At 33.2% G+C, this 25728-nt stretch overlaps 1 protein-coding gene across 14 annotated transcripts; it reads left to right on the top strand.

Annotated features, from left to right (window-relative positions):
• Positions 1-1109: 1109 nt before the first annotated feature.
• LOC116340250 lies at positions 1110-25728 on the top strand. Of its 14 annotated transcripts, none has more exons than XM_031766635.1 (12): positions 1110-1318; positions 3459-4174; positions 21080-21204; positions 21410-21576; positions 21706-21951; positions 22216-22348; positions 22418-23054; positions 23785-24019; positions 24081-24259; positions 24394-24616; positions 24706-24937; positions 25014-25728. In XM_031766635.1, the coding sequence occupies exons 2-12, from the start codon at positions 4073-4075 to the stop codon at positions 25372-25374; spliced, it is 2640 nt and encodes an 879-aa protein (XP_031622495.1). In that variant the 5' UTR covers positions 1110-1318; positions 3459-4072; the 3' UTR covers positions 25375-25728. The 14 variants fall into 14 exon arrangements, with proteins under 14 accessions (XP_031622495.1, XP_031622493.1, XP_031622494.1 ...); XM_031766633.1 differs by lacking the exon at positions 1110-1318 and adding an exon at positions 1480-1600; XM_031766634.1 differs by lacking the exon at positions 1110-1318 and adding an exon at positions 2041-2188.

Genomic DNA, 25728 nt, shown 5'->3' with positions numbered 1-25728 from the left:
TAATAGTTGAACATTTCGATTTATTTACGATTGTTTTATAGGTTTTCGTTTATTGCATGTTTTCATTGGTTTTGACTTGAAATTTTGCATCCTGGCTCGACTCGATGTCTAATTAAAACAATAAATAAAAACAACCGATGATGTAGCAATATAGTTTTATAGTTCAGAAGCTTTAAAATTGTTTGTATGTATGCCATATTCAAACAAGGAATCAACTACCGACCCAAAGTGTTAATTTTTCATGACTCGAGTCAAAAAATTTGATTGAACTGAGTGAAGATAGAATGTTCGAAAACACTCTCTGTCCTAATCAATTCTCTTTTTTTTTAATTCTTAATTATTTGTTATTTTAGATCCGCAAACTCTGCTTCAAAAGATGCGCGAAGCAAAAAATAATTAAAATAAAACTACATCTTTCTTGAAAATAATCTAAATTTATAAGAAGATGAAAAAAAGAGAAACTGGAAGTTCACAATATACCGGTACCGATAAATGTACATACAACCGTTGATTAACCAGAGCTAACGATTGTATGTAATATCTTAGTGATTGATAACTACCGTTAGTTTATAATTTTCAACAGTCAGAATCCTAAACGAAAGCTTTATTAATTTACATTGTTCGCAAACATGATATAAATAAATTCAATTAAAATAAAGTACAGATGTATTGACATTTTTGAGATCAGCATAAAATAGTTCCTTGCTTATTGTTTTGATTATGAGCAAGAGAGCGTTAGCTGTCAAATGGTGGTTCAATGCTATGGTACGAAATGTTCTATCACATACATAGGCACTTCATTGTGCGCTCTCTCAACGCAGCATAACTCTCTTTATGTAGCCGTTCATTAAACCAAAAAAAATAAAATAATGCATGGAAACGCTTACAAGAATGGATGATGTAATCGACATGTATATGTTTGTGTGAACACGTTTATAAATCTGTCTATGTATCTGTGCTCTCTTATTCTCTTTCTCCTGGTAAATTAGTGGCATCGTGTGCAAGGGAAAACCACCACTACAGAAGCAACAGCTGAAATTCGGAATCGTTGTCGTCGTTGTTTTCATACACGAGCGCTTAGTTCGATTTAATTTCGATCAAACGGTCGCAAATCAACTGTGAAATAGTTCATTCAACGAGTTTATTTGTTGATTTCTTATTATTTTTATCATCTACATTCGTATTTCATTCAATAAAAACGGCAAGGCCTTAAATTAAATGCCGTTTTTTGCGCTCACACACTGTCAGTTAGTTGAATTTACGATTTTTGACGACCAATTCAGTGCATTCCAGTTTCGTTCCATAGCCAAAATCAAAGGTGTTTGTTTGTTTCGTTCATTTTCTCTGTCACGAAAAACGAATCAATTTTATCCTTGTTTTTTGAATCCGATTTTGTTCGTTTCGTTCATATACATATTCGAAAAATAGTTTGTTTATTGCCGGTACTGCAATCATAAATTAAAATGTAAAGTGTAAAATGCGCGCATTAATTCGATTGAACATATAACATTCAAAGTAGATGCTGTTTTATTTCTGTAATAAAATCTTTAAAGTTCAGTGATAAAATCAGAAATTACAATTTTTGTTGTAAAAAAAGAAGGTAAAACAGTTTGTGTGTTGAAAAGAAGAATAGAGTGTTCATATGATAATGTGTTGTGTGCGTGTGTGCACTACAACAACTGACATTCCAAAAAGGCGACTTATAAGTACGTGTGTACGGACACGAATGTATTTGTTTTGTTTATTTGAATAAGGCGAGTAAGAAAGCGGAGAAAAAAGAAATGTGTTGTTGTATGCAAGTCAAGTAAATTGGAGAAAAATGTTTGCCGAGGAGTTTTTTTGAATGAAATTCAATCGTCAAGCACGCCATTCTGTGAATGTATTTGTGATTTTCTCATTCTATCCCTTTACTATATGGTCGTACTCTCATTCTGTCACTCACTAGCTTCATTTTCATGCTCTCGCTCTCTCAATCCTCTCGATGTTGTTTAGTATGCGTATGCGTGCATGAAACATAACTGAGTTTGGCGATATTTAATGCATTTACCATCGTGAGAAATAAAATAATCATCACACAAAACGATAGATATAGGATATATTTATTTCAATTTAGTTAGTTTAGTAGTCGTGTCAATCACGAAATATTGAAATAAAATTTCAAATTTGATTTATAACACAGTAGTCCGGAGTAAGTGTTGATAGTTCGTATTTGCAACAATTTCACCCTAAAATTTCCACGGTAAATTTTCCGAATTGTGTTTTTGTGAATAACCAACCCAACCGAACTGAAACAAAAAGATAATCCATCGTGTCGTTAAGTGAATATAGAAAAAGAACCGATCATTCTAAACAAAGAACATTCTTTGTTATGTGCACTGCTTAAATATTTATGGTGTGTATGTGTTTATGCTATTGGAATTGGGCAAATAGTCCATTTTTGTGTTCAACAATTTAAGAAACTTTTTTGTGGAACTATTTTCTGCCAAAAGAAAGTTTATTCTAATTTGAAGAAAAGTGTCTATATGATTTATTTCTTTAATGCCCATTAAACTGTATCAAAACAACAAATAAAACGGGATTGAGTTAGTTGAATGTAATGAATTGCATACTTTCAGGCGATAGCCGAATTAATTGAAAATTTTAGAACTCCCAGAATTATTTAGAATTTGTTGGTTTTCCGTTCGCTTTTTAATTATTTGCTCGAAAATTGAGTTGTGTCCATTGTGTGAGTGTTCGAGAACGGTGAGTATTTCGCTTCTTTGTGAGAAAGTTTTCCAATTACCGAGAGTAACGTGATTATAACACACATGTTTGAAAAATGAACAAAAAAAGGAGAAAGGAAAATGTTGCAAGCTTTTCACATAGTATGTTTTGCCCTTTTGAACGTTTGCTTATTGGAATTTTTTTTTTGTTCTTTGGTTACATACACATGCACGGCATCACATTGACAAATACTACGTAATGATGAGTGTAACACATGGTATACATGACACGAGGAAATGTTGTGAATATGATGTTTCCAATGAGAGGGTCGGGGAGAAACCGAACCAAGAAAACACACACAAAAAAATGGTGGCGCGTGTATATAATATTCGTGTTTGTTCGTCATCGAGCAACAAAGATGCTCACTGGATTGTCCACAGTGTGACAGTTTGTGTGCTATCGGAATTCGATTTCAATGTGAATATGAACGAGAAACGAGCATTTCTCTCGTCATATTGTTTGTTGTGTGTGCTTTTGTTCTTTCGGTGTATCTCTATTCTGTCGGTTTGACTGTCTTTCAGTCATCCCAGTCAAAATTTTCTGTGATCGAATCTTTCATTTTTGCTATAAATGACTTATCAGCAAAACGTGACGAGATAGAGCGCGTATTGAAAGAAACAACGGTTTTGCAAACATGTGACTTGATTTTCTTCCCTTAACCATCTCACTTTTCTCTCTTTTTTTCGCCTTTGCAGACATTGCTAATAGATTGTAATTGTGGCGCCAAATGAACAATATAAATATAAACAAGAGAACAAAAACTATAGAGTGCTAAAGAGTCATGGGGTGTGTTTAAATTATACAATGAAAAAGACTGAGATTTAAGTGCGCACACCACTTTATTTGGGCCAATTTAATTGGAGCACACGCGATTAAAATTCAATTATCCAGTGAAACTGAAATATTATTCGAGTGTCTCTCTCTCTCTGTGTGTGTGTGTATTAGTATCGCATTAAGTGTACATAGTTTATTTATTTTTATTTTATGTCAAAAACAAAAATTGTGTTAAAAAGACGTTGAATGGATTATTCAAGCGGAAATATTCAAAGAACCGGAAGAAAATTGCTCAATTTCTTAAAAATGGATGTCTAAATGCTTTTTTCGGGGTGCTGGTGGTGATACATTTTGAAATCACACGCGCGCTCTCGAGTAATAAATACGTCCTTTTGCCAGTCAACCAAATAACACACAAACAAAAGCAGCAAACAGCAACTACACGACAAACTCGACCTTTGTTTTGTTTAAACTGCATATTATTGTGTGAATCCAGTCACATCACAAGTACCAACCATACAAACAAATATTCAATATGGGAGCAACGCCAAGTCACGAAGATGACGGAGATGATGTCGCCGGAACTGATTCTGATGACGATGACGACGTTATTAAAATGCAACATGCGAGATATCGGGTAAGATGATTTACATTTTAAATCTATGGAACATCTATTTTAAGAAGCCAAAAGCAATGTTCAATTTGTAGTCAAACAAAAAAAATTGGAGACAAGCTCAACAAATTAATTAAGAATCAATTTAATTTCAACTTTTCCACAAAAGAAAAACAGTGAACAAAATTCAATCGTTTGAATTCTTTATTGTTTGAACATTTCAAGAGGAAAAGTTTTTGCAGTTAAAATCTTAAAAGTTACGGACGTTTTTTTTCCCCGCAGAGAATAGTTTGACAAAAAATGGCCCCACATACAAGACTTTTGAATTACAAGTTGATTTTATGTGACAGTCTAACACCATTTTTTTATTATACAAATACATAAGAAAAACACCCAAACATAATTCAACATGCATATGCATATTGTTTGCATGCTGTTTTCCGTTCTATGAAATCAAGAAACATATTGTTCTGTATAGTTTTGTTAAATAAAACCATCAATGCTAGTTTCACCTTTTAACATTTCTAATTTTGGCTCTAATACACCGATACATGCACGGTCGTCGGCTCTATATAGCTTTCATTTCACACATTTTCCATTCATTGGTGCGAGGTTTCCACACTCGACTTAGACCGACTGGATTTGGGTGCAGCAAATCGATATGTATATAATACATACAGGGATGAAAAATAATTTGATGAAAAAAAAACAAACCAAAAATATAAAGTGCAAAAAATGAGCCTGGTCGATGAAACTGTTCGTACGCTCAAAGTAAATTTAAACAAATGTAGGACAAGAGCATAAACATAGTGACACCGATTAACGTACGCTGCACTTCCGTTAGCCCCCTCCTCCCCATATAACCAAAGCCTCATTTTTATTTTGCCTCGTTTTTGTGTGCCAAGTTTTAAAGTAGAAATATTTGCAGACTGGAATATTGAAGTAAAACGACAAAAACAAAATAAACTCTCACCAACACTCATTTATAATACGAATGATAGCCAGTACTTCCTTTTACCATGCCACTCAGTCGTGTTGAAAATGGCAGAAAATCGGAGACACAATGAAAAGAAGAAAGAAAGAGTTCAGGACTTCAGATAGTTTGAAGAATATAAAGTATAAAGCGGTGACGGCAACAACCACAACAATAGTGGATGGAAACGGAAAAAGGCGGAAATTCGTTTTGAGAAGCATAATTGTGTCTCATGGCACAAGTTGTCGGACGAATTAGTCTTTTGTTCAATGGTCGCATTTCTTTGCATGATTATCATGTAATTATTCACATGTTTACTCATCCTTATTTCATTCGACATTTCCCGATTCTCTTTTTCTCTTTCTCTCACTCTCTCTCTTTCGCGACATTTTCTTCCTATTTCTCTTTCTCGTTCGTTTGATTAACCATGATTCATCGATTCGAAAAGAGAATGCGCATTTTTTCCAACAAAAATAAAACGGATTTTGTACCGCAAATTTCCAGGAAAAATACGTCACACATTGGCTCCGATTCTTTGTCGGTTTCTTTTTTTTCATTTGCGTGTACACCATTTTGATTGGCATTCACCTGGATAAACCAACGCAACAAAATGATTTTTTACCATTAATCGTACCGTAAATCGTTGAAGCGTTACTATATATCTAATGTGAATGTCATTCTTAGCACGTTAATAGAGATTATATACGGATAAAAAGGACTATCATCTGTAAATTTACGGGTTGTGTTATAGTTTTTATTGCAATATAACTAATTATCTTCATGACCTCGCTCCATTTTCTATCATTTTCAATTTTAAAAAATCGTTTTGTTTTGCTGTTAATTAGATAAAACCATCAACTGAAATCATAATATTCTGATTTATACGTTTCACTGATTGTTTCGAAAATTAATAAACAAAAGCAAACTTGAGCTGGGTGAACGGTTTGTGACTCAACCGAACGAAAGGCGTAAAATAACGCGGTTTCATTTTGCTAAAATAAATGCAAAAAAGGAATCACTCATTTTCATTTCACTTTCCAAGTGTACAATGTACATGAGTCGGCAAAACGTATGCAAAAACAAGTTGTGTGTGTGCGAAAATGACGATTCGCCTGCGATGCGTACGTCATTTGATCGTCATTTTTTTATATACGTACAATGAATGCGGCTCAGCTAAATTCGTTTAGGATGCCGCATGAACGCGAATATAAAACAACAATTTCGCGGTCGATACCGCGATCAAGTGAAGCCGAATATTCGTATAATGGCAATGTAATCGAAAGAAAGAGACAAAATGAAAACAATGAAACTTTAACCAGAGACACATTGCCGTTTTGTGTTTTTCTCTGTATGTGCATGACGATTTCTCTTTTGTTCGTTGCTCGATTTTCGTTGTCTATATAAATACGGTGATCGCATCGCCAAATGATTCTTTCAGAATAAAAACGGTATACAACTTTTCCGGGTGTTTATTTAATTTTTGTTTGTTTGAAAATAGTGAAGTGAATACACACGGCAAGAGATAAAAAGAAAATAAGTTCGATCGTGGTGAAAGAGAAATTCGAAATTCAATTCATTAATATTTCACCGTGTCACAAAATAGAATTCTCGTCAGAATCAAAGTGCTTTTGTTTTAAAAGTTTGTTTCTTTTTTACCAAATGATCGTCATGATTTGATGTGAGATATTTTCAATATATTTTCGATATTGCGGAAAAATCGATAAAATTTGAAAGAAATTGAACATTGAATACGTTAATTTAGATACAATGCCATCTCAATGAATGGAAAGTGTGTTTTATAATGTAGTCGATACTCTAGAGAATTAAAAGTCACAGAGTTCAATGGGTCTTTTAAAGAAATATTGACCACTGCACGTACGAAAATAATAAGAAATGAAACATAATGCAGCTAAAACGTGCAACGGATAGTGTTCGTGTTCATTTTTTGGAACTGAAACGTCGTAAAATTCAACTGGTTATTTGTTTTTCTCTGAAAGAAGAAAAAAAACTATAAAACCTGAATCAATTGAAAAAGAAGAAACAAAAACTTCGTTCTAAACAAGGACTTTGAACAATCATTTTGAGTCAGTCACTCAGACAAAAAAAGAAGCAGTCAATCATTTAAAAAAAAAAACACTTTTTTCATGTTCTTTATAAAAACAACAACGATTATTGGAATCCGTTCTGTTCTCTTTTTATTTTCTTCGAGTAAACGCGGTACGACACAAGGTCAATTGTTATTGTTTTTGGATATCATTTTTTTTATCACATCATGTGTAATGATCGTGTGGTTTGAATTAGACTTTGATTTAAGTTATTAAAAAATTAAATATATTTTCAATTGATAAAAAGAGCATTAGACGACTATTGATAGTAAACAACAAATATCTAAAGCGAAATGTATCATTTATTTGTAAATATTTTTAAAAATGCTACGAAAATTGGGAATTTTCCGTTTCATTTTGCTTCATGCTTTGTTTCAAGACGCGTGCTCAATACGTACAGGCACATACGAAACCATAACATTCAGCATCACAAAACCAAAACAAAACGGATCGCATGGATAAAAACAGATGTTGATAACTAGTAAAATAAGATTGAAATGGAATTCGTTGTCTCGCGTCGATGTATATATGTATGTGTGTATGTGTGTGTGCTATAAATGTGTAAAAATGTTTGTGAATTTGCGTTGAAACTAGAACAACTCGATATTTCAATGCGAACCGAACACTGCGGAATGATCATCAAACTACACTTCGTGCAAAAAGTTCGTTTTTTTTTATTGCTCTCAAATCAGACTCACGCAAAATTATATTTATTGATAAAACAAATTGAATCGACTTCGTTGAATCTATGGCTATCTGTCTTTCTTGATTTCCCGCGCAAAATATTCCGTGATCAAGTGTAATTACGGAAATTGTGTTGACGAACTGATCGGTGTACCAAAACAATTGAACAGATTGATTCATTGTTTCAATATTAATGAATGCAAACAATTCATTTTATTTCAAAACAAAACCGAATTACGTAAACGGTGATAATGAAATTGATTGTATTATTCTGTTGATCACATCGAGATTATGCGATTTGCATTGAAGTAGTACCAGTGCCAGTACAATAGCCATAAAATAACAAACTAATCAATTCGATGAAAAGGCGTTCTCTCAACCGTTTGCATATCAAATGACTGGAACTCATGTAATAACAACAACCAACAAAAATGATGAATTTCAATTTTTTGTTTCGCTCTTTCCCGCTCAAATTTCATGACAGTTTCACTTATGACAAATTGAATATTGCACTGAAAATGTCACAGGCCTAGAATTACAACGATGAAACTAAATGACATGAATATGTGTAGGTATGTATAAACCGTTGACCGTGATACAATATACACTATTTACAATGCAAATTCTAAAGTGAATTACATGCGGTAAAAAAAACGTCGATACAAACCACATTTCAGTGTATATATTCAGTTCTAATCCGATCAGCATTGACACAATCGACAACGAAATCGTCGTTACGACGACGCACAGGTACGGGCAATAAATTTACTTCGAACGCTAAAAATGAGAATGTATTCACGTTATTTATAGCGTGTCGATCTTTGAATGTGTTTTCGATTTTGTATGCGTTCGTTCGCTCGTTTCATTTTGACGCGCGCGAAATCATATGCAACCAATTTAGATGCGTCGTATTGACAAACCATCGAACAAAAAAATTGCAATTTGTAAAGAAAACCATTACCATCAGGGAAAAAAGCAGTTACCTATTCGTTTGCATTGGAAAAATTAAATCGTTCACCTCAAACCAATTCAATTTGCATACGTTTCTTGCACATTTATTCGTAAAATCCATTGACCTAAAGTGGAGAACGTATTTTGTTTGAATGTAAACAACATAGAGCGTTTCATGGTACCGTATACGATCGCTCTTGCTCTCTCTCTCTCTCCCGCTTTCCGCAAAGTGATTCACGGTAACTTTTACACGCGTGCGCCACTCTCACAGTTTCTTACGGTACGTGATTTGATCAAAATGTATTTTTATAAAAATTGATCTGTGATTTTGTTCAATTGTGTGTATGCTCTCTCGTTCGGCATTTTTATTGTGTATTTCATTGTCGTCGTTGTCATTTATTCAAATATCATTTGTTAATAAATTGTCCGCACGATTTAAATCGAAAGATTTGTTTGAATTGCATTCTATACACGGTAATTGAAGTGAAAGAGTGACAGAAGTGAGAGAAAAAGATTCGATTAATAAATTGTTTGCGCTTCAAAAACTGTTTCAAGTGAATTTTGTGTGTGTATAGAAAGAAAAGACCGACCAACAAATTCATTGCGTATTTTCTCAATACATTTACATTTTGATGGCAGTGAACAGACAACGTGAAATATACAATCGAAGAAATCATACGGTGCAAACAATTTTCATCTTCGATTTCATTTTTCATTGTGGATGTGTATGTGTGTGTTAGCTTCTACAGTTCAAAATAAGTTGAACGCACTTGTGCGTTCAATACACGCACGTGCGACATATACAGAGTTGACATTTTGAAAATATTAACATTGCGTTTTAATTTTTGAAGTGGATCTGTTTAATTTATCGTTCTTCTTACCTTATGAATAATTGTACCGCTGTCATTTCGTTTGTTGTGGCGACAACGACGCCACCGTCTTTGTGTACGTAAAAAAAAACAAAAAAAAAAAACGATTTCGTTCGTTTCGGTGTTTTGTCTATGTGTGTTTGCTGTCAAAAGACTTTGTTGGTGTGCATTTGAACTGGATAAATGCAAATGTTCAGTAAGAACGTGTGCACAAAAATTTTGTTTAAATATTTCGGATGCGCGTCGCATCATCATCGACAGACAGTAAATAATCATTGCGCATCATCTTCGAAAGTGATTCGTCAACATTCAAGGTGATTGCGAGGCATTCATTTAATGATTAAAAATATTTCGTTGAATTTGTATCGTTTCCGACTTTCCTCACCCACATTCGCCTTTGTCTTTTAAGTGCAGTGAGGTTTTTTTAGAAACATGCATACAATTTACTTTGTTCCATTGATATTGTGTTCGACAAATATTTACATCATTGGAGACAGGACATTTTAATTTATTGAAAATGAATGCATCAAACTTAGGATGTATAGTCGAATGTCCGCACATGTGAAAGTCGGTCACACTTTTCTTTCAACAAAAGTTTCTCTTGACTTGATTTTATGTTAGATAAGAGATGAAAGAAGTTTATTTATTTGAATGGCAAAATATCGAAAAAGTTCTGCACACCCACTGTACTCTATTTTCATGTTCGAAAGTCAACGCGAACACTTTCAGTTCATTTGACAAACTCTCTAGCTGAAAGCTATAAAATGTCAATGCATTGATGCAAAATATGACGCTAAACGAGTTTACGATGTACAACAACGATGAAAGAGATTCCGTTGCATATCGATAGATGCGACAGGAGTTAAAATGGATGTAATTCATTTATACGTTCGTAATAAATTGAATAAAATCGATAAATGCCATGCACTTAATATTCATTTTAAATTCGTTGAAAACCTAAAAACATCTCAATCAATTTAATAACGTGATTATAACAAAGTATAATTGAATTGAATGCATAACGATGCGGCCCGATTACGTTGCTCAAGAGATAGAATTCGCTCCTAGATTCGTTCACATCGAACAATGAGCGACTAGTAGAAAGGAAAAGCGATCGAGAGACCGAAAGGTGTACACGTATATCGTAGATTACTGTATAAAACAATGAATAAGGAAATGTGTCTAAAGATAGAGCCGAAGCATCTAGACACCGAGACACACACGAAACAAAAAAAATTTAAAACCAATTATTTTCAACGTTTTTTTTTTTTCTAAATTGTTTTCTATTTTCGTTGTTTCGATTTCATCGAGCGCGCGTTCGTGAATTTATGTAGTTCGCACACTTGTGATCGCTGACCGTGGCATTAGAAGGTTTTTTTGTTCGGTTTGAAAATACGATTTGTGATATTTGTTTGTTTTGGTCACACAGGTACCACAATCGACCATATGCACTGTGAGATAGAAATGAAAAACAAAAACAAAATGATCTGAATGAATCCGTCTTTTATGCAATCGACAGTGCAGTGTATGTGCAATCGGTTTGGCAATGTTAGTTTGTTCATGTGCACATTTCTATAAATCCGATTTTTGATTCGCTTGTTACAAATAGATTGGTTTCATTTCATTTGTATTTCAAGACTTTTTGACAAAGAGTCAAAAATGCAAATCACTTGCATTCTCAATTAAATTTCAAGTCGAAAATGAGTGAAGTGATAAGTGAATTTTTCATTTTGTTGTTCGAATGTTGTTGTTTTATACAACATTGATACACATCAGATGTTTCATTGAATACCATCGTGTTGTGTGTGTTTTTTTTTTATCTGATTGACATTTGCCGTTCAATTTTCGTAGATATATTCAAAATGGCATATGGGAAAATGTGACAACCACTGAACATTGACTAATTTTAATTAACAACGATGAAAATATGAGAACGACCGAATTCATTGACAATCGTAGCACAAAGTTCATCATATATCAATTTTAAATTGAATCGACAATGTTCGATACCCGATAATGGTAGATTTTTTTTAGCAAATTGCGTCTTCTACCACGACTATTCCATGTGGATTCAATCTGTTTGCAAATTTACATAAGAAAATTCAATGAACAAATATCCAATGTGGGGCTTAATCAATCTCGGACCGTTAAATATTTGACTTCATCAAAATGCACAGTTCACACTGTGACAGACCGCAAACAAATTGGAATTTCATCATGTATGTGAATGAATTTTCTAGTGGAATTCACTTGAACTTATCAATGGTATACACATCCTGTTGATCTTTACGAGTGAATGTGAAAACGAGAGCGAAAATTACATGCGAACCCTTTCATGTGGCTTGCATCAAATCCAGCACTCCAATCTATTACGAACATCAATGGACTCATAATGCTTTATAAATTATAGCTTTTAACGCCGTATAACCGTTAATCTATGAAACCAAAGTGAGATACACTCTTCAATATCAATAAGTACCTTTTTCTATTTGCAAGTGGGGCTTATGTATGAATTTGACATAAAACTCTTTCTCCACTTTATTTCTCTCTCTTTCTCTCTCTCTCTCTCTCTCTCTCTCTCTCTCTCTCTTGTCGGTTTATAGTTGACACACCAATGGATGTTGAAAATGGATATGGGAATATAATACGCAATTGAAAAGCATTTTGAATTTGATTGTGCCCCATATTTTCGGTGCATCCCATTTTTCGATCGAATTTCAGCAAATTCCAATCAATGTTCAAATCTTGGTTCACATGGTGTCGTGTGAGAGGTGAAAATCCATTCATGATGTCATAATCATGTGAAATGTAGAGAGATAAAAAAAAGTAACTGTTGAACTCAATATGGTGTCGAGACACTAAAAAAATGCTGAACTCTGAACGTTGAACTATTCACAAATAAACATTTCATTGCTTCAGTCATTGATCAGTGCTTCTGAATTTGAATCAAAAACCATTTGGAATGGTTAGTGAAAAGTGCACGGGACCTGGCTCAACAATGGGAAATCATCATCGGTCCATTAAATTTAAGTGTGACAACAACATAATTTCATTTGAATATGCAATAGATCCGATGGTAGACTGATATATTTCAAGATATTTTGACGCCAACAATTTTCAAGTTTTAACCAGATGGTCAAAACCATTAATTCAAATGTCCTCGAACCTCGTTGCTCGAACTGTTTATTACCGATTTTAGTGTCTTTATTCGTTTCTGATACATTATTCTCAGTTGAATGTATAAATATTTGAATATCATGACATTTGTATGGCATATTTTCTATATTTAGCAATATGATGTATGAATATAATGTCAATTTTCTCTTTCGACAAATTAATAAACAAACTAAATAAAACAACAACTGTCCACATTGTCAATCCTTTCTCATGCACCGAAAACTCTATATTCATGCAATTGACAGTGACAGTGTTAATCGTTATTTAATTGTTATTCGAACATCCAAAATATTAAACTTAAAAGATTTTATGCATTTCAATTGTGTGTGACAGTGATTTGCACGCGCCTTCGATTATAACATTAGTGTTAGTTTAACGATACAAATAATGTTGCATACACCGCTATTTGTTGAATGTATAAACATCCCAAAACCACTAATAAAACGTATTTAAACATCTTTTAGCGCAGCACATACGATTTAATTAATAACGATATTGATTCGATTTTGTACCGGTCAATGTGATTGACAGAGTTTAGCTGAAAATAGAAAGATAAAATCCAACGTACGATTTGGATTCGTGTGAACTGGTTTATTTTTGTACAAACAAATGAAATAAATATAAATTATGACAATGCAAACAACTATAAAATTAGTATAAATTTGCAAAGAATAAATCCAGTCAATAACCACTTTATCAGCTGATAAATCAAGCCACCTAGGGAAACGCCCATTGCCAAATACTCCATTCATCGAACATTGAAAAAAGAATTTTTGAAAAATTATTCAACCGAGAAAATATAGAAAATAGACGAAAATCTGAATTAAAAAAACAAACAAACAAGTAAAACAGAAATGCAAATGAATTACACCATTGAAGACGACGATTTAACGGACGGGGAGCATTAAAGCTCACACAGAATGAAATAATCAAAGAGAGAGAATATAAAAAGGAACTAAGTAATTCGAAAACGATAGTGAAAGTTTTACGAACATATTGAAACCGAAGAAAAGAAATAAAGAACAAAAATAAAATTTATAAAAATCATATAGTGCGAATCAGAAAAATGTCACAATCAACGTCCGGTGGCTATCAACAACAAAATCAAAGTGGCAATCGGCCGCTATCGCGACGCTTTCGTAAAATCAGCCGGGTAAGTTGTCGATCGATACATATATGCTCTAGTTATATTTCATTAGTATTCAATTTAAAATTAAAAAAAAAACTCAAAAGCATACCATACCATTCAATACACGAAATTCATGAAATGATTATTGTTTGCGCTGAAAAAAGCAAATTATTTCGTAATTCGTGTGAGTCAATGAATGCTATCGTTCATCACATTCTCGTATATCACCTTCGGTTTTGTATCTTCGAAATGATAATGAATCATTATATCAAATTAGAATTTTCAACACATTTTAATCGATGAACACGTTAAATTCATAATGCATTATATCAATCTCTAATTGATGTAAGCTGCATCAAAGATATCTCAATAAAATTTGTCGGCACACAATTTGTTGAAGCAATTTAATTTTCTGTGATTATAAAAACGTCTAGCAATAAAACTTGTGCATTCAACAAATTTATGACAAAAACAAATATAGTTGTGCAATTCTTTGGCGTTTCAATTCCGAACGATTTGAAACGAGACAAGAATTTGCAGCTGAAAAATTAATCGAAATAAATTCCACTCGTGACAAAGGATACTATTCTGAAATTCAACTACGCGAAAATTTATACGTTTTTCTCTTATTGCACGGAGTGCAATTTAATATTGTGTTAAATGTGTGTAAATATAAGTCGATTGTATATACATCTTTTTTTTCATTCTCACCATTTGAAGTGTGTGCTTGCGAGCTCTATTCATTAAATCGCTTTATATTTATTTATTTATTGCACGAATTTGCTCCAGAATTTGTGTACAATCAATTGATTGATTAAACAGCCGCTAACATACAATTCAATATTGAATAAAAAAAATCACACAAAAATTACACACAATTGCATTGTGTATTTCTAACGATTTCTCTCGATTTCTCTCTCTTAAGGCTAGACGCAAGCCAACTATTCCGTATGAAAACAGAAATTTTTGGAGATAAACCCAAACTATGGTCATTAAACTTTTATCGCTCCAATATCACTCAAAATTTGTATCCTTTGAAATCCTCAATCATCCAGCAAAGTAACATTTTGAACTCCTTTGCTGTGTGATCAAACGCGACATCGTATGCAGCGACACACATTAAGATGCTTCAAAACCGCTTTTAATCGTGTTTCTGGGGAAAATATGCATGGAAAACATATTTTGGGTGACTTTATTTTTTTGGTCTGATACAGTACCTTTTCAACACTAGGTGTGCGGAAAAGTAAAACGTAATTTCATTTGATTTGGTGTATTTGAGAGAAAAACCAAATGTGTTCCTGTTTGCCATCAATTAAAATTCTGGCATTCGCTTTCTCTCCCTTCTGCCTCGTATAAAAAAGTCGAAGGTTAACATTGTTCATTTTTGTTTCATGCTCTAGAATTAACCAGTTAGATTAACGAACAAAAATGCGGAGATGTCATCGGATTTGAGACTCACTGTGAGCAGAGAAAAATGCGTTTGTTGTCAAGAAAAATGTCATTTACACAAATATAAATTGTAAATACGTTTCGCTCAATGCCAGTGCTTTTGTCGCAATCGAAAAGATCAAATGATGTTAAGCCCATGTTGTTTGATCAAGAATTTTCATAGATAAAATGATGAATGAATGAAAAAAAGAATATATGTCTTAAAATAAATTGCGAAAAAACACAGTCCACACCGCACACATGGTGCTCATTTTTGGATATGCAAAAGAAGTGAGTGAGTAAGTTATAGCGACAAATTATTTTCAGCATGTAAACAATTCATATAGCTGGGATTCCCATTTGTTCTCTTTTTTTTTTGTATCGGTTGCTTCTCACACGATGCCAATTCATTTCCACGAAACACAACTAACGACAAAATCATAATGTATTACGTTTTTTTTCTGCCAATGCACACATAACAACGCAATGTTGATTACGCTTCAAACAAGTTATCTTCATATCGGATTGTATTGCTTTGAAAGAATTGTAGAAAATCAAAATGGTGGGCATGTTTGCAAACACAAAAGTGTCGGAAAGTGAATAAAAAAAGCGACAAGAAAAATGCCGCATTACGTTGACACCGTTTAGATGTTGGAATGTTGTATGATTGTAATTATCGAGGCAATAATCCAAAGTAATCAATTTTACGTTTTGTTTTTCTTGTCACGTTCAATTTGTGTCAGTGTGTGAGCGCGCGCTCGCGCGTGTTTATTGATATTGTCAATGTGTGAACGAGATAAATTCGATTTATAAGACAATCAATTCAATTTCACGAGATTGAGGAAACGATCAAAGATATAAGGACGATCTTTTTATTCGCTATTAATTTTCCGAGTTGAGAGAAAATAAAAAATAAAAATGATCATACCGAAGATCGGTTATCGACAATTCAAAATGTTACAAAAATCGCTCAAATGGGTATTTTGCACATTTATTTATTTCTTTTTGACACTTAATTTATTGGAATAAAAAAATATGCATTTCCCATCGCATTGCAAAAAAAAATCAATTCTAAAAAAAAAATTGTCTCGCAAACTAAAGCCGCAAATATTTACAAAACTGGTTGAAATTTGTTGGACACATATTTATTACGTACTTTATAAATACACTCGCATTTTAAATAATCATGATTTCTTATCTGTTTCCAAAGTGTTTCCATTATACGTGGTGATAATCATGTGAAAAACCCCCATATTTATACATTTGTCGATTAGACATGATATTTCTTGCTTGCATTTTATTCTGTTTTCTATGTGGTGTGGTCAAATCGTTTGCGTCAATCAATTTTTTGGATATCAGAATTCTCTGTGGAAAATATTGTTCGATTGAACAGACCTATTTTCATGCCTATTTTCGTTCTCTTTCATTCTCAATTCTTGACCATTTCCATTGAATATATGTTTTTGATGATTTATTATGGTAATATTATTGGACTTGTGATAGATATTGCATTGATAAAACAAAAATAATTTAACCAAAGTTGCGTTCGTTTGGTCGTGGTATGAGCAAATATTCATCTATGTACCCTTTAGCAATAAAACATGTTTATTTTCCATTTTGTTGTTGTGGTGGTGGTGGTGGTGGTTTCACCAATATAGGAAGCTATCGAAATTAGTGTGGCACGTGATTTACAGCTTGAATGGATTTTCTATGCTCTTTTGCATTCAATTTCTTTCCAATTCCATATAAATTACTATGTATGGATTTATTTCTCTCGCATGTATATAGCTTGATGGCCGAGAAAAAAACCAGCCAGCACCATTCGAGTATTATCTCTTTCTATCTGAGAATGTCCGGCGATTAATCTTGGTTGCAATATCTAGTTCAAGTTGATGCGGATTCATTTCTCTGACGGTTTTTTTCGTGTGTTATCAAAACTGAAGTACAAAAGTCATGCATACAAATCCAAAACAGAGAGAATCAAAAGAATCATTGTCTGAGTTTTGCAGCAATAGAATATAGATAAATTCGAAGGAGATGGCAAAATGAGTTTTTTTTCCTTGTTTCATTTCATTTTACCAGGATCATATCGTTACTCATATGCCCTATGTATTACTTGTTGCATTTTTGCACCATCCATTGTGATTTTGCCATTTATCAACAAAACAAGACTTAGATATCATACCAGTTCACATACATTGACAATAGCGAATTTTTTGCCATGTAATAGATATATCATATGGTGGCTGATGAGCTTGTTTAAGTAGACTGTTGTTGGCACACACTGGCCGCAACCAACTCTCAAGCTTCTCTGTCAGCTCAAAACAACATCGAAACATACATTTTGTTGTCTCGATTCGAGGATAAGAGAGTGAGATAGGGAGATAGAGAGAGTTCAATGTTGAATATATGGACGTCGGGCGTGCGTATGGAATTTGTACTTGTGTTCGTTTAGTCATGAGTGCGCGCCTCAAATGCCAGTTAGTATGTATATTCTACATCTTGTTGTTGTCATTTTTAATTCGTCAATATATTTACAAAATATATCTATCTATATATGCACATAAATATTATTTCACACTGTGTCTATGTATACATTTTCTTCGTCCTCTTCTAGTGCTGCTGCTGCTTGTTTTCTACTATGTGCGTTCAGCTTCATTTTTTTTTTGTTCATTCTCTCACCCAACCGAAGTAGAATATCTACGTTATATTATTAATTTGCTTGTTACAAATTCATTACACAAAACATTTACCATTTTCAGTTATTTGGTGACTAGTGGTGTGAATAGTACGCTCATTGTGGCGATTGCGATCAGTTCGCGCGCGCACCTCTCTCTATTCGCATACGTTCGGTGTCTTCTTATAGAATTTTGTTTTTTCATTGGTAAACGGAAATAGTTTATGAAAATAAAAATAAAAATCAGTTAAAAGTGATTAAAGACAGATATTTTTCAAGCAATTTTTGAATAGAAAAATAACATAAATAAAAAAGCTCAATGATTGCAATTTATAAGCAGTTCAAAAACAGCTAAGAAGTATTTCGAATGCAGATTTTAATTTAAATTCTACATCAAATATAAATGCATTTTTCTTAAATAAAACAAAATTTTAGAGATGCTTGAATTTGCAGAATATGCCAAAATTGTGGTGTGAGAATTTAAAACTTTATTTCAAATAAATTTAAACTAAAAATTAAAATTAAAACACAACAAAATGACAGACAATCGAAAATCAACGGTAATTATGTTTTTTTTTTTTAAACAGCGAATTACATTTAAGATAACACATTGTTTTCGAGACACCGAGAGAATAATAAAGAGAAGGGAAATGCTTAGTCGGTTCACTTTCCGCAATCAAAATGATATGCAAAGAAATTCAGTGATTTATCACAAAAATATGAGCGGCTTTGCGTGGGCGTTTTATTGTTTTATATGCATACATGCGTCTAATTACAAATGCGTCATTCGAGTGAAGAAAGAGGAAAAATAATGAACAAATTGTAATTGTTTCAAGACAAAAACAAACAATTCGAAGATTGTTGACACACAATAGATATTATATAAACGATCGTCTGTTATGGATCGAATCAATTAAATCAGTTAAAAAAAGTCATTTCGGGTCAATTGATGTGCTGGCCAACGCCAAAAATAAAACATCTCATAAAAAAAACAATGTCAATATTCATCGCCCAATTTTCAACCCCGAAAGTTAACACCAAAGTGAACTGGTCTCCTGTACTGAAAATCAAATAACAAAGTTTGAAAAGCAACAAGTATATGCAACAGCATAAAAATTGTGTCGTACGAATTGCATAAAATGCGTTGCAATTCTGAAATAAGAGAAAAATAAAGAAAGAAAGAAAGAAAATCGTAGATTTCCGAGAGAGTATTCAATTAAAATCAATTAAAAAATATCGTCATCTCGATGAAATGTTACGATAAAAAAGCCGCATTCTATATTATGCAAATAAATGAGCTTGATGAAACTACATTTAAAAATGAACAATGAACATACACACACTCAAAATATACAAATAAAAAAAAAAGACATTTGGATCGCCCAATTGCACTTCGATTAAACTGAACATGTTATTGTTTCGAAATAGAAATAAATATATATGAGGGGGGAAAAAAATGCGTGCGGATAGTGTGTATATGTTTGTGTCTCTCTGTTTTTTTTCGATCAATTTTTGAAATTGAACGACTAGAAACCAGTTTTTAGATAAAAATTCAAAACCAAACTGTGCACAACACGCGACAAACACTCTCTAACTACAAATTGAAATTAGTCAATAGTGTGACGATGTTGGCGATGATGATGAGTACATAATAATAAGTACACGCAAATTAGTAGTTTTTAATTCAAACGAAAGTAATAAAATAACGACAATATGTCTGAATGTGTGAAAGAGATAAAATTACGGAATATATTTCAAGAGAATTTTGTCATATGGCAGCAATTAGTATTTTAATGCATTGCATAAACCGCATGACATTTTATGGATCTACATCGTTTGTGATAGTCAGATTACTGAAACAAATGAATATATCATTCAAATCGTTCTTTTAACAGCAAAATTATTATAGTTTTTGGTTCGATCGATGCTTTTTTTTTTAAAAAACAGTAGCGGTCGCAATTGTCAAATGAAATTGTGAATTTTATTGTCAGTTCAGATGCATGCATTGGCACAATTCAATCAAACCGATAATTATTTTAACCCGATTCAATGAGAGCGAAAAAAAATAATAGTCATACATTTTATTCAATGACACGTGTTATCATTTAGCGAACGAAAAATTGGTGCGATTTTAGGCGTTTCTCATAAATTTTTTGGATTGATGTCATTTGTTATTCAACTCATATTTATTTTGATTTAATTTAACCCGAATTTAAGGTTAAAATCACTCAAACCAAGAAAAAAAGAAACATTTTTAGCAAACATAATCGATTTAAGTGAAATAAAATCAGAATACCACACAATAAAAATTTAAAGCTTGTTAAAAGATAAGATTGCTGCATGACGAAATGATTATTTTGTTGATGCTATCGATAAATATGTACAGTACATCGAAAAACCTCGTATAAACGTTCTATATGAAGTGAGTATAGTTGAATACAGAGTTCCTTGGCATTTTTGTTTGGCATACGATGGAAAACACTTGAATTTTGTTTTTTTTTTGCTGGGAAAATTGATGGATGAATCTAATTACCATTGATCGATGTTCGAAAATGCATCGGCTATGCACATGAGCTGACTGTACGGAAACCAATAATTGGACATTGTAATCCATTTTTATTTGGACAAATAAAAAAAACTATAAATGCCAAAATTATCATTAATGCCACTTGTTAGTAATAATTTGTGCCATTAATTGTGGCAATAATTTTATAATCTTGTTCACTGTTAGCATATAATAGAATAGAAAAAAAATTATCGACTTTTTTTATCGACACTCTTATCACATTGTTGAGCCGAACAATTTTATACAAGAGGCTACAGTGTAGCGGTCACACATGTGTTTGAATTTTTCAAATTGAACTTGCTTTAATGTCATTAAAATGTCATTCAATTGACAGTCCTCGTTTAATCCGTTTTCAATTTATCTCACTCAGACTGACAGCGAAGTGGCTTGCGAAGAAGCTGCTCGATTAACGGCTGATATTCAAGATGAAAATACTCCAGAAGATGATGAAGAAATATGCGAATACCATGACATGCCACCACCACCAGACGGAGGGTAAGCTCATTATTTCGACTTTTTTTTATTTTTATTTCAAATATTATAAATTGAGTTAAACTGATTTAACGCTCACGACATTTTTCACGAAGGGATGCGGGAAGATATCATCACGAAAAAAGATCCTAAATTTTCTATTTATTAATTAAAAAACGCCTGCATATATTTTAAAAATGTAAAAACTCCTGTTTTTCTTTTTATTTAGTTATGGCTGGGTCATAGTATTTGCATCGTTCATGTGTAATATGATCGTTGATGGTATAGCGTATACATTTGGTGTATTTCTGGGTGAATTTGTTACATATTTCGGCGAAGGTAAAGGCAAAGTTGCATGGGTCGGAAGCTGTTTAAGTGGTGTTTATTTGAGCGCAGGTAAATGCAAATGAAATTCTCCATATTTTTGTCGACACAATTGGTGTCGCGTACACATCATCACAAATGATGCGATGAAATTCTTCTCAAGTCGCTAATGCAATTTTCAAAAAAAAAAACATGTTCTAGGTCCTGTGGTATCGGCGCTGGCAAACAAATATGGTTGTCGTGCGGTTTGCATTGCTGGTAGTATAATATCAGCGGCAGCATTTGTGCTTAGTACATTCAGCACATCAGTTAATATGTTGATGTTAACGTATGGTATTCTCGGTGGTTTTGGTTTCGGTTTGATTTACTTGCCGGCTGTTGTTGCTGTTGGATACTACTTTGAAACAAAAAGATCACTAGCCACTGGTATTGCTGTGTGTGGCTCAGGTTGGTACATTTCTGCCTCATCAGTGTTTTAACATTTCAGTCAAATCAACAAACCATTGGCAATTAAATCATATTAACATCAGTCAACATAAATAAACTTTGAACTTTCGAACTTATCGAAGTATTCCACCGTTGTACTAAAATCAAACGATAAAAAAAAAAACAATAATATGGTAACAATGTTATACGCCATATAAAATAATATCAATTTGCACAACAAATTTTATGTGAACTTTAATTGAATTTTTGTTTGCGCTTCAATAGGTTTTGGTACATTTACATTTGCACCGCTGGCAAACCTGCTGCTCGAGCACTTTGATTGGAAAAATGCCAACTTGATTTTGGCCGGCTTAATTTTAAATTGTGCCATTTTCGGTGCACTTATGAGACCATTAACGTAAGGCAATCTTATTTCAGTTTTTTTGTTTCTAAAATGAATAAAATCGAAGCAATATAATTTTTGTAGATATCCAAAACCGAGCAAAGTGAAACCGCTAATGCAACGCATGTATGAAGAGAAGCGCTTACAAATGGAGCGTCGATCGATTGGTGGTTCATATTTTATGGTCCAATTACCCGATGGTTCAATGGAAAAACGCATGAAAATGCCGATAAACATTGATCCCGGTGTGCATTCAAGTTTGAATCTTGATCAATTGGCACAACAAGGTGGTTTGCATCCGGTTGCAACATTGCCCACCATTACCGAAGGACAAAAAGTACAAGATGGTAATGCACAAAATAATACCGATTCGAATAGTCAAACCGATGCACGACGAGCAGCCGCACGTAATTCACGCACTCATCGCAATTCCGAATCGGATGCACCCATTGAATTCGGCACCAAAAATATACCACGAAATGCTTCCCAACCGGCATTCACATCACATCATCAAGGTTTACCAAAAAATGGTTCGGTGCCAACATTTGATCGCGTACGAAAAACATCAACCAGCGAACGATTCAAACCATCATTGGCCGCCATCAAAGCATCGTCACGCAATGACATGGGCAATGGTGAAGTACGTAAATCGAATTATTTAAGAGCATCAATTGGTTCATTTGTTGCAGGCAGTAAATCGCAAATGTCTACGAGTGATGGCGTTAGTGAGATTTTTCAACTTCTTATGTATTTTTTTTCTCTCTATCTCCGGTTTTCTTTGCTTTTATTTTCGTATTTTATCTTTAGTTTAGAATTGGATGGGCGAAACTACATTTTTTCAGTTTGAATTCTTTAGCATAGAAATGATTTGTTTGACATTTTTTCTTTTGAATTAATACACAACTTTCTATAGTTGTTTTATACAAATTAGTTGCAGTCTAACGAATCTTCCTTCCCTTTTCGATGAACGTACTAATCCAAGGATAGTTTAGATATGGAATATGCTGGTTGAATTGTGATTAACGCTCATTCTTATTTATCATCAAATAGAGATATTTCGGAGTTTCTGGAGCCGAATCTAAGATTTTAAATTAAAAATTTCGTCGAAAAATCTCAGCTCACCCCACAGCTATACAATAAACATCTGCAGATTTCCGAATCGGTCACATTCGTGTGAATTATTACTTTTCAAAAAAAGCTTCAGAAACTCTGTTTGGATTTTAAAAAAAAACTGAAGAAATTGGTTTAGATTTGTTGAAAGTGTAGATTAGTAAAAGGTCAATTTCAAAGTTTGAACATTGATTTGTTGTATGTATTTGTGTTTATCATGTATTTTAACGGTAGAACGTTCTCATTACATAACTAACCCGATCATCATCACATATTCCTTCCACATTTTTTTCTTTTCTAATTACATAAATTAAATGTATTGCTTTGGTTCATAAAACTAGGACTCAGAATCGATGTATACATCACGCGTATCGTTAACACCACGTGAAACTAGTAAAATGGTGCGTCCATTGTCACGTAAAGATATTTTCTATTCGGGATCAGTTACCAATTTACGTGAATATCAATCACAAAAATCACTCACAAATTATCGGAATTCAGTGATTTCACTCACCAAATATGAGAAAGATGCTCGAGATGCACGTGACGGAATCAGCGAAGTTGAAAAGGGCGAACGTACGTAAAAGTGATTTATCCAAATGAAAAACGAATTAAATGCACATTTTCTTCCAAACAGAATATGATCTCTGTCCATGTTTAGTGTTACCTGAATCATTCAAATCGGCTATAAGCACTATGTTGGATGTCAGCTTATTGAAAAATCCAGTTTTTATGCTAATCGGTATTTCAAATGTGTTCGGTATGGCTGGTCTATATGTGCCATTTGTATATTTAGTTGATGCAGCCAGATTGAATGTAAGCATATCTTTTGATTTCAAAATTTCAAAGAAAAAACTGTTCTGCTCTTAGTTCTACTACTAGTTTTTTGGTTAATTTTTCAATTTTAAAATATTTTCTATTCAAATTTTATTTTTCATTTCATTCCATAGGGAATTCCACAAGATTCAGCATCATTTTTGCTTTCAATTATCGGTATAACAAATACATTTGGACGTGTTTTCTGCGGTTATATTGCTGATTTTCCAAAAGTTGATTCACTGTTGCTGAATAATATATGCTTAGTAGTATCGACCGTTGCGGTAGCTGCAACTCCATTCTGTGTAGCGTACGAACACTATGTCATTATGTCGATATTCTTTGGTTTGGCAGTGTGTAAGTTGATATACTTGTATGATTTACGAATATAACATTTTCAAATGAAAATATCTTTTAAAATATTTAATTTAATTTTAATTGTATAGCTGGTTATATTTCATTGACTTCCATCATTTTGGTTGATTTATTGGGATTGGATAAATTGACCAATGCGTTCGGATTATTGATTCTGTTCAGAGGTGCTGCGGCTATTGTTGGTTCACCATTGGCCGGTGCTGTTTATGATGTGACCCAAAGCTATGATATACCATTTTTTATGGCTGCTGGATTCTTTGCTATTTCAGCAATCACCAGTTTCTTGGCACCGGCGCTTAGAAGGTAAGAATTTTTTAACTTTATTACGGATTTATTTGTTTCATTCGCTGAACTATAAATAATTTTCTCTTTGCTTCAGATGTACAAAACCAAATGAAATGCCAGTACATATGGAACAATTAACGCCAATCGATGAAGAACCATCCGAAGATGATAATAATGATGACGATCAACCGATAACAATGATTCCAAAAATAATGCATACAGCACCAAGTCCAACCACAGATAATCCGCCCACATCAAATTTAACATCAACAACAACTGTAAATCATGAACAAACGCCAAAGCATGATGGCAAATTACCAGTATCAGTGGCCGAAGTAACAATATCAGAAGAGGCAACCATTCAAGAGGAAAACGAACGAAAACAATCGTTACCCAAAGATGATACCACCAAAAATGACTCAAACGAAGTCAATCAGATTGAATCAGTTTTGTAAAATTGTTGAAATTATTTGTTCATTTTGATAGGGAAATAACAAAGAGAAAAAGCCGCCATTTACGAAGTTGTAATTGTATAAGAGACCGAGAGAGAGAGAGAGAGAGAGAGAGAGAGAGAGAGAGAGAGAGAAAGAGAGAAGGAGACGAAACAATATCGAAAGGGGCAAACCAGGCAACAAAATAGAGGAATTTCATGTAAATTAAACGTAAAGTGTTCTTCTCTTGAAGTGAGTTAAAGTGCTATTGCATTATTTTCACTCACTGTCATTGTGCAGCCATTGCGTTCAATTTAACTGCATATAGCGATAATGAGACCGTAGAAAATCTTTGCGTAAATATAAAAATTCATTCAA

Source organism: Contarinia nasturtii, unplaced genomic scaffold, assembly GCF_009176525.2.
Source record: "Contarinia nasturtii isolate CC-2019 unplaced genomic scaffold, AAFC_CNas_1.1 Cnas_scaffold_630, whole genome shotgun sequence".
Lineage (NCBI taxonomy): Eukaryota > Metazoa > Arthropoda > Insecta > Diptera > Cecidomyiidae > Contarinia > Contarinia nasturtii.
The sequence above is the reverse complement of the archived record's forward strand: the minus strand, read 5'-3'. Positions and strand labels throughout refer to the sequence as shown.